The sequence below is a fragment of the Populus nigra genome, chromosome 17 (assembly GCF_951802175.1).
Source record: "Populus nigra chromosome 17, ddPopNigr1.1, whole genome shotgun sequence".
NCBI lineage: Eukaryota > Viridiplantae > Streptophyta > Magnoliopsida > Malpighiales > Salicaceae > Populus > Populus nigra.
Genome location: NC_084868.1, coordinates 10,611,614 through 10,622,054, shown reverse-complemented (window position 1 = coordinate 10,622,054; position 10,441 = coordinate 10,611,614). Strand labels below are relative to the sequence as shown.

Below are 10,441 nucleotides of genomic sequence, written 5' to 3'. Positions count from 1 at the left end.
ATTAGGATGCAGTAACCTTTTAGAAATTATCGTACACCCTAATTCACATGTAAGTGTGGGATTGATAGTAAAATCTTGAGTTGACGGGTTCTTTTCTATAATTTTTTTTTTATGATTTAATTCTTGAAAATAATTGTTTATCCGTGAATGATGTTTAAAAATGTCTGTGATATTAAAAAAAAAAACCTTAGATTGTATTTTATATGAATTTTGAAATCAACTTACCTCATGTAAAAGCGTTCAAATTCTGAAACTCATTAAAGTTTTTAGTAATTAAAATATTAAATATTAATTTTATTTTTTTAACTTATAAATAACAAGAATTTTTTATCTTTTTCACTTACATTATTCCTGACTATCTTAACTCGGGAGAATGATCATCGCAACACATACACATATAACAAGAGTTTCTAAAATTTTAAATTTGAACATTCATTAGTGAATGGTGGTAATATTTTTCCATAAAAAATAAAACAATTAGTTTGATGTTATTGGTCTAATTAAGATTGTGATAAAAGTTATTTTTAAAGTATTTTTAATTTAAAAATACATTAAAATAATATTTTTTTCATAATTTTTTATTTTTAACATTAATATATCAAAACAATAAAAAAAATTAAATTAACTTTTTTTCAAAAAAAAATTAAAAAAATTAAAAGAAAATACACTCCAACTGCACTCTCTATACTCTGTACTAAAAACTAGTTATATATTTAAACATGGTAATCATGTGGCTAATTACATAAGTATGTATTGTATTTCTTTTTAATTTTTAATTATACTGTACTCGTTTTTGAACACATGAAAGTGCAACGCGAAAGACAATTTCATACCTTACTTTCCACAAGTCAAGATTATCAAGTTTGACCGAGCATTCCAGGACGACGAGTTTTTTTTTTTGGTTTTTTCATTTTGATATGACAAAAATGACCTCCTGTTATCATTTCCAATGACGAAAACACCCTTTTTTGCAGCTACGTCAATTAGATGAGACAGGTCAGCTGATGGCTTTTCATTTTTCTCTTACCCAGAAAACCCCCCGCAATGTGACAATAATCAACACTCGAGCCATCTTTCTTACGTGAGATACAGTGCCCGCAATGATTAGAAAAGGGCAATGATGTCATTTAAGAAAATGAAGAAGGACATCTATGCCCTTTTTTTTAATCTTAAAAACCTACATACCTACTTGATTTTAATTGAATGCAAATAGTTTCTTTTTATTTTTAATGATGATTTTTATTTTTAATGATGATTAAGTGATTAATTTTTAAAATATATTTTAATTAGAAATATATTAAAATAATATTTTTTATTTTTTAAAATTTATTTTTGATCTCAATACATCAAAATGATCTAAAAATAATAAAAAATATCAATTAAAAAAAACTTAAATTTTAGTAACAATTAAATAATTTAGTCACAACCAGCTTCTTGTCTAACAATCAGGTCATCATATTTTATATATATATATATATATATATATATATATATATATATATATATATATATAATGGGGTTATTTTTGGGAATACGATATGCAAGAGAAATTCTCGAAGTTTTCATGTGGCCTCCAGAAGATCATGTCATGACAAATAGGAGAGTGCCACGTAAACACGCAAGTTTGCCAACTTTAAACACCTCTGCTTGCCGGTAAAGACGTTCACAAAAGCCAAATGAATATGAGTTTGATAACAAGGTTAAAGAAAAGAATTTAAATTTTTTAATTTTTAATTTTTTTCGCTTGTTATATAAAAAATAAATTTTAAAAAATAAAAAATATTATTTTAATATAATTCTGAACAAAAAAACATTGAAAAACAATCAGTACCACAATATTAATATCATGAACTACTGTCAAATAATCATCTTAACTCAAAAACTAAAACTATTAGTTGAGATCTCAAGATATAATTTATATTATTCTCTAACTTCAAGTGAAAGTTTTTTGAAATTAAAACTTCTACAGATCCACATTGTCTTATACTTAATTGTTATCAAATAAATAGAAATGATGAGATTCGAATTCGTGACCGTTTGATTATCAAAACTTTAATACCATATTAAATAATTATCTCAATCTAAAAACTTAAACTATTAAATAAAATCTCAAAATATAATTTATATTATTCTCTAACAACTACCAGAATTATCCATCACTAAATTTATATATTTTACCCCCTTTTACGTTGATGAAGGATCCATACATGGAAAACACATAAAAAATAGCCGGGCAGTAAGGTAGTTAATTTTGTATGGCACCCACCCACCTAATTAACTTGGAGAATCACATGGGATGGAATGATATGTGATTTCACGTTCTTTATCTTGTTTGATGAGTGTTGCACAAAGGCTCGTGGGATTCATCATGAACGAGGTGACCACAATGATTCTTCCATTGTTGATGATGATGATAATGGTGGTGGTGTTATTGATTCTTGAAGACGACCATGAATTTTATATATATATATACCCACCATAACTCATTTTCACAAAAACCCACAGCAAGCTACATTAACTCGGACATTCATATATTAAAAAACACACACACACACACACAGAAACCTAGCAAAAGGGAGACAATAAAAATTAACAAGACCTAGTCATCCAAAGTTATAGTTGCCGACAGCCTGACTTTCATTTGTTATAATGTCCCACACCACTATATACAGATTACACTTCTACAATCCTTGTTGTTTTTGGGGTGAATTTGTAGTGTTTTTGAATAAATTTTATTTATTTACTGAAGTAATCAATGATATTATAAGTGGAAATATTCTTATTATTTTTGACAAGTCATAAGTTTTAATTTTTAGTTTTTTTGTGTTTATTTTTTTTCAAGATGAGTTAAGAAAATAATTAATAAAATACTATTAATTACTCTATGGAAATTATAAAATGTTTCTGTGGCCTTTTTAAGTGTTTTCTTAGACTATTCACATTATTACAATTTCTTTTATCGAAATGTTGGTGATGAAAAGGACAAGAAAAGGGTGAGTCTCCAACTTGTTTCTAATAGAGCTGTAGATGTTTTCCATTAAAAAAAAAAAAGATGATATTTAGAGAGTGTTTGGAAACGTAGCTGCGAGTGTGTTTTTAAAAAATTTAAAAATTTTTCTTTTTTTTTTACTAAAATTTAATATAATTTGTACGTTTTGGATCGTTTTGATGTGCTGATATCAAAAGTAATTTTTTAAAAATAAAAAAATATCATTAACATGTATTTTAGCACGAAAAATTATTTAAAAAATACTCATAACCACACTGCCAAACACGCTATTAGTTATACTATGCTTTCGAAATTTGAGATTTTATTTTTGAAATTTCACAGCCAGGTGATATCGTAGCATATTTTTTATTTCACACCATTCCATTTCAACTACACGAATAAAGTACACCGTGCTTTGTCGTATTTTTTCTAGATTCGGTGCAAATCTTGATAGACGAGACTTGTTTGATGGTTAGTTTGATATTGTTTTTTATGGTAATTGTTTTTAAAATAATTTTTATGGTAATTGTTTTTAAAATAATAATTTTTAATTTTTTTAAATTTATTTTTATATTAAATATTAAAATAATATGAAAACATTAAAAAATTAATTTTAAAAAAATTAATTTTTTAAAAAATATTTTTAAAATATAAAAATAAACAAGACTTTTAAAATACAAAAATAAATAGGTAAGTTTTTCAAAATCTTCATCTCATTATTGGAAATAAAAATAAACTATATCAACTAATAAAATCATACCAAAAGGTAATTAAAAAATATAATAATCTTATTATACAATTAAAGTAATATTATCGAGCTAAATTATAGTAATGGAAATTAAACACACTTGATGAGAAGTAATATTGTCAAACTACTTCTACTAATCGAAATCAAACAAATTTTTTTTGATCGAGTTTATTATAATTAATAAGTAAGGAAATATATTCACTTATCAAGTAGACCAACAAATATTGGTCCTCTTATACCATTAAATAATTAAAAAAAAATTAATAAAAATAATTTAATATTAACATATTTTAGATTTGGTTTTTAATTATCACGACTTACAAGTTTGAGTTATTTTAAGATCGTTGAAGGTTTATATTGCCATTAATTTTAAAATTTATAAAATTAGTCGACGTATTAATTTAATCTGAATATTTATATTAATAAAAAAATAATAATAAAATTGTCTGATGAAAGAAAAAAATAAATTGAGTATTTAAAAGAAAAGGAAAAAAAAAAAGATGAGTCGAGCTTTGTTTTGGATATTTTGGGAAAACAACAGAGTAGCCTTCCATCTCTCTCGGGGACTCGTAGTGATATAAAATTGTCAAAGAGAGATCAAGGAAAGAGATTGGAAGGTAAGTGTAGTTGTGCATGAGATGGTAAAGAGGTTTGACTTTTTTGTTCTTCTCTTTGAACCAATCCAATCCAATCCAATCCCGTGTTGTTTTGTTGAATGAATTCTTAGTTTGTATATAAAAAGATACAATAGTGGATGTTGCCTTGCAAATAAATTCCTCTTATCAACCGCATTACCTTCCCTTCCCATCCCGTGAATATTACACCTTTCGTTTCTTGTCTTGAAATCCTTATAAATTTTCTTTCTTGATCTATTTTTCCTTAAAAGGCAACAGCTTGTTTGGAAATCTAGATTTTCTTCATGAATCAAGCTTTATCCTTTGTTTTTTGGTTCAAATTCTGTTGAGAGATTTGATCATTTGTAGCTGAAGTTTGTATCTTCCAAGCTAATTTCAAATACCCTTTCCTGTTTTCGTCTAAAGATCAGATTTCGATTGATCTAATCATCCAATTCCGTTTTTTTCTCCCTTGAAATTCAAGTACCCCACAAAGGGACAGAAGAAACATCCTCTTTATAATTTTTCTTTTATTTTTTTGAATCATGGGTAATTGTTGTGTAACACCACCAGGAGTCCCTGATCATGAGAAAAAGAAGCACAAGAAGAAACAAAACCCATTTGCCTTAGATTTTGGGCACCATAATGGAGGCACGAATCACAAGCTGATTGTGTTAAGAGACCCAACAGGAAAAGAAATTGAGCAAAGATATGAACTTGGCAGAGAACTAGGCAGGGGTGAATTTGGAATCACATACTTGTGTACTGATAAGGAGACTGGTGAGAATTTTGCTTGCAAATCTATCTCTAAAAAGAAGTTAAGGACAGCTGTTGATATAGAGGATGTGAGGAGAGAAGTGGAGATCATGAAACAAATGCCTCGGCATCCTAATCTTGTGACCTTGAAGGATACTTATGAGGATGATAGTGCTGTTCATTTGGTGATGGAGTTGTGTGAAGGAGGAGAGTTGTTTGATAGGATTGTGGCTAGAGGACACTACACTGAGAGGGCTGCTGCTGCTGTTACGAAGACCATTGTGGAGGTTGTTCAGGTAAGAAACACTCTTGTGGGTTTTTTTTTTTAAAAAAAAAATCAGAGTCGAATCCATTCCATGTGTTGATTGTAAACGCTTGTACATGAATTTTGCTTTTGGATCTTGAAATGGTGCTTGGTGCTATTTGAGTGCTGAGGAAATATGGTTTTATACTTGGTGTATGGAAGCCTAGGACCCATAGGTTGTTGGTAAAATGTTAATCTCCTGGGAGTGATTGGTGCATACTGTCTGGTAGAATTATGGGATAGTTTGTCTTGATGAGTAGATGCGGCAGATATTGATTCTGGTGATCTGAAAAGTTTATTTTTTACCGTGTGGATTCTCTCTGTTGATTTCCTCCTTTTGCCCTGGCTTCTTGTGCTTACTGCTGCTTACTTTGAGTAACCTCCAGGGTTCATCATATCTTGATTCCTCCCCTGACACACTGGTCATTAGCTTCGTGAGTAACTGTGTTGTTAGTACCTAAATGTTTGATTACCTCTTGGTTTTATCAGTTTCCTCTTTTCTTAATTTGATTTCTCACCACTGTTTCGAAACTCTTTTGCTAACAATGAAGATTTGACTGTAAAATAATTCATTTGTTTAAAAATGTTAATTCATTTGACTGTATTAACTTCTGTGTTGTCCAAAATCAATGGAAAGGCTTGTAGGGATTTCCTTCCTTTTTATCATACAGCATGCTATTCCTAAAACGACACTATTCCTCCCATCTTGCACACATTATATTCATTTAGCGGAGTCCTAATGCTTCTGAGATATGGTTTGTCATGTTGCAGATATGCCACGAACATGGGGTGATGCATAGGGATCTAAAACCCGAGAACTTTTTGTTCGGAAACAAGAAGGAGAATGCACCTTTGAAGGCAATTGATTTTGGATTGTCAGTGTTTTTCAAACCTGGTAATGTCTTATTGTTACCTATCACCTAGTGCAATGTGGTCACTTTCTTCATCTTCTTTTTTTCTTCTTACGAACGAACCCATTTCATTTTGCATTTCTGCTTTTTAGCTTTCATCCTTCTATGTTCATTAGCTGAGGTTTTACTTTCTCCAGGTGAAATATTTACTGAGATAGTCGGAAGTCCATACTACATGGCTCCTGAAGTGCTAAAGAGGAATTATGGCCCAGAAGTGGATGTCTGGAGTGCTGGTGTAATACTTTATATCTTACTTTGTGGTGTTCCACCCTTCTGGGCAGGTTGGTATTTTGTTTTGGTTAAAGAAAATCCTACTTTATGCATAATTATTGTTTTCATTGGGTGCTCAGGAACAATTCCTAGCTATACATGCATGATATACCGGTATAGGTATTTTCCACTAATAAAAACTCTGCCTCCACTGCAGAAACTGAACAGGGAGTTGCACAAGCAATTATCAGGTCAGTTATTGATTTTAAGAGGGATCCCTGGCCCAAAATTTCTGAAAATGCCAAAGACCTTGTGAGAAAGATGCTTGATCCTGACCCAAAGCGCCGGCTTACAGCACAGCAAGTGCTAGGTAATGTTCATTACTAATTAATGGAATTGTTGTCTTATGCTTTTGGATCTTTTATTATTTGGTTAATTGGATGAGATTGCTTGGGAAACTCCCAAAATGAAATTCTTGGAAACACAGGTCTTCTAAGTTGCTTGTTCTTGAAATGCAGATCACCCTTGGTTGCAGAATGCAAAGAAGGCTCCTAATGTTTCTTTAGGTGAAACAGTAAGAACAAGGCTCAAGCAATTTTCTGTTATGAACAAACTCAAGAAAAGAGCTCTGAGGGTAATGTCTTAAGCATTTGCTGGGTAGAATAAGTAATCTAGTGATTATTTTTTCCTTAACAGTTCAAGGAAGCTTGGTTTTGCCTCTTTAAATTGTTTGGATTTGGTATTTGTTTTAGTCCAAATTCTGTCTCTCTTACATTATCTTCCGTTCTTTACAATGTCAAATTAACAGGTAATAGCTGAGCATTTGTCAGTGGAGGAAGTTGCTGGCATAAAGGAGGGATTCCAACTGATGGATACTGGCAACAAGGGCAAGATTAACATTGATGAGCTAAGAGTTGGATTACAAAAACTTGGCCAACAGGTCCCTGAGAGTGATCTTCAAACTTTAATGGAAGTGGTAAGTCATCAAAATTTAGGTATTCTACATTTTTACACATTAATCTTGAATGGGAAAAAGAAACCTCTATACCGTCAACTGCCATTTTGTGCCATGAACTTAACAAGTTTTCTTGAACAGGGTGATGCAGATCGAGATGGCTATCTGGACTATGGAGAATTTGTGGCTATTACTGTTCACCTGAGAAAGATGGGGAATGACGAACACCTTCGCAAAGCCTTTGAATTCTTTGATCAAAACCAAAGTGGGCACATAGAAATCGATGAGCTAAGAGATGCCTTGGCTGATGAAGTTGATGGAAGTAATGAAGACGTTATTAATGCTATAATTCATGATGTGGACACAGATAAGGTCAGTCTTTTTTCTTTCAATTGTGTTTTTTTCCTGGATCTATAAACGGCATGCATGTTTCACACATTGATGGAAATCGAGTCCTCTGCATACACCTGTATATCATCTTTCTTATATGAAAAAAGAAAACTTATATCATGCATGCAAGCAAAAGATGCAATGTGTTCCTTTTGAAACTTTCTAATGAAACCCGGAAATGTCTGCAAAGTGTAAACTGGTAATGCTTCCCATAACCATCGGTGCTTATTCCCCTTGCCATGCATGGAATCTAACCCGAGCCCCCTTCTGTGAACTTGCAGGATGGAAAAATAAGTTACGAGGAGTTTGCCGCAATGATGAAGGCCGGCACAGATTGGCGGAAAGCATCAAGGCAGTATTCACGAGAGCGGTTCAACAATCTGAGCCTGAAACTAATGAAGGATGGATCATTAAAATTGACCAGTGAGGGTAGATGACTCAACAAGAATTAAACTGTATAATCTGTGTTTTTTCCCCATATCTTATTTTATTATTTTAAAAATCTTTATATTTAACTAGGACTTGTGCCCTAGTTGTGGTTTTTTGGTGTTGCAATGTTTGATTTGTTTGTTGTGTGAGTGATGAGAAAAAAAGCGCTGGTGAGAGATCGAAGGAGCTGTGTTGTAAATAGTGTTATACTGTTAATACCATTATCAAATTCATCATCTAGCAATTGTTGGGTGTAAATTTAACCATATGAATCTTTATTTCCTTGTTACAAAACGCTTCAAGGGGGCGCTATATTCTCTATGCATAGCAACATCTTGGTCTGTATGTTCTTTCTTTGCAAATTGCTACTCTAATCTCTCAACCCATTCTTTCACTTTCATTTTGATTTGTATTCAGGTTAAAAATCATAACAAGAGATCAAAGGAACGTTGCAAAATAGATATCCAGGAGATGCTTGTGTTTTTCAAGAAGAAAAATATGACACTCCTTGACTTTATCGAATTTAATAAATTTGGTTAATTTAATAATATAATTAAAATAAATATTAACAATAAATAAAAAAATAATAAATAATTAACAATAAATAATTATAAAAAATGAACTATTAATATTGTACCAAAAAAAAAAAAAAATAGAGATTCATTGTCGTCCTGCCATGGATACTGTCACATCACCAAAAATAGCTTATTGAAATAGCTTATTGAGACGGTTTTAAGTTAAACAGTTCTAATTTTTTTATTTTTTTATCAACCCGACCCGGTTACAGCCTCAGGCTGGCCGGATCTCGAGTCGACCCGCCAGCTCGGGCTTCAAAACTATGGTTCTAACACCATTTTGAAAGCCTGCACAATAACACCAAAAGAGGTTGCACACCCCTTCAAAGCAACAATCTGGAAAGTAAAATAAACAAAATATCATGAAGTGAGCATTTCATATTTATATTTAAGCAATTAATTTAATTTAATTCAAAAACAAAATTTCTTTAAAAACTAAATTTAATAAAGAACTATAAATAAAGAGACTTGATAAAACCTGATTTATTTTTAAAATTAAAAAAAAATCTTATAGAAATCAAATAAAAAATAATAGAGGATAATCTTCAATTAAAGAAATATTGAATGATGAAATAGAAAAAAACATGAGCTTTTTAAAAAAGGAAATAGAAAAACAAGCAAACTCTAACGGGTCTCTTAAACTTAGGTTAATCTCCTAAACTCGCAACTCATGAAATCTTAAACTCAAACTCAATCAAGAAGATCAATTTCCAATTAATTTAATGTTGAATAATAAAATAAAAAAAATATTAATTTAAAAATTTGCCGAAGTAACAAAAATAGCAATCAAAAGAATGAAATTGAAAAAAAATTAAAAATTATCTTAAATAAAACAAATAGCAATAAAAAAATAAGGACTAAATTTGAAGAAAAAATAGATGAAATTGAGAAAATTCTAATTTATAAATTATTTTAGATAAAAAAAATATTAATCAAAAGAATATGGATCAAAATTTTTTTAAAAAAATTGAAGTGATATTTTGAAAACTTGGAGGGTTAGACACAAAAATTAAAGAGCGAGAAAAGAAGAAAAAGAAAAAGAAAAAGGATTGTTGACATCAAACCAAATGTTAGTAAACTACAAGTATCATCTAGAAAGGAAGGGGCTACTAAGACAATTCCAACAAAGTCAAGGTAGATTATATTGGATCGCCAGAATCCACCACTCACATCGCCTAAACTCAATAGAGCAGCATTGCACGTTAATCATTTTTATCTTTTAAATAGTATTTTATATTTATTAAAATACAAAATTATTCTTCAATCAAGAAAAAGCCTTTAGATTATTTTTTTTGCTTTAAGAGTAATTTAATCATTTTAATATACTTAAAAAATGAAAATTAAAAAAAAAACCCTCGATATTAGTTAAATAAATTTTATTTTAAGAATAATTTAGTTATTTTATGTGCTTTAAAAATATAAAAATATCAAGTTATCCTCAATCAATTTAATAATTATTAATAAAACTTGTAAAAAAATTATATTACCCTACGAATAACGATTTTATTCGAGAAGGATAAAAGCATCGTGACTGTATTCCAATCCATGATATAATAAATT

The 10,441-nt window shown here is 30.1% G+C and overlaps 1 protein-coding gene across 1 annotated transcript; it reads left to right on the top strand.

The window, feature by feature from the left end:
* Window positions 1-4,319: 4,319 nt before the first annotated feature.
* On the top strand, window positions 4,320-8,651 carry LOC133677329 (calcium-dependent protein kinase 32-like). The gene is made up of 8 exons (XM_062099303.1): window positions 4,320-5,403; window positions 6,183-6,306; window positions 6,460-6,603; window positions 6,750-6,902; window positions 7,051-7,166; window positions 7,341-7,508; window positions 7,629-7,859; window positions 8,159-8,651. The coding sequence occupies exons 1-8, from the start codon at window positions 4,897-4,899 to the stop codon at window positions 8,312-8,314; spliced, it is 1,599 nt and encodes a 532-aa protein (XP_061955287.1). The 5' UTR covers window positions 4,320-4,896; the 3' UTR covers window positions 8,315-8,651.
* The last annotated feature ends 1,790 nt before the right edge of the window (window positions 8,652-10,441 follow it).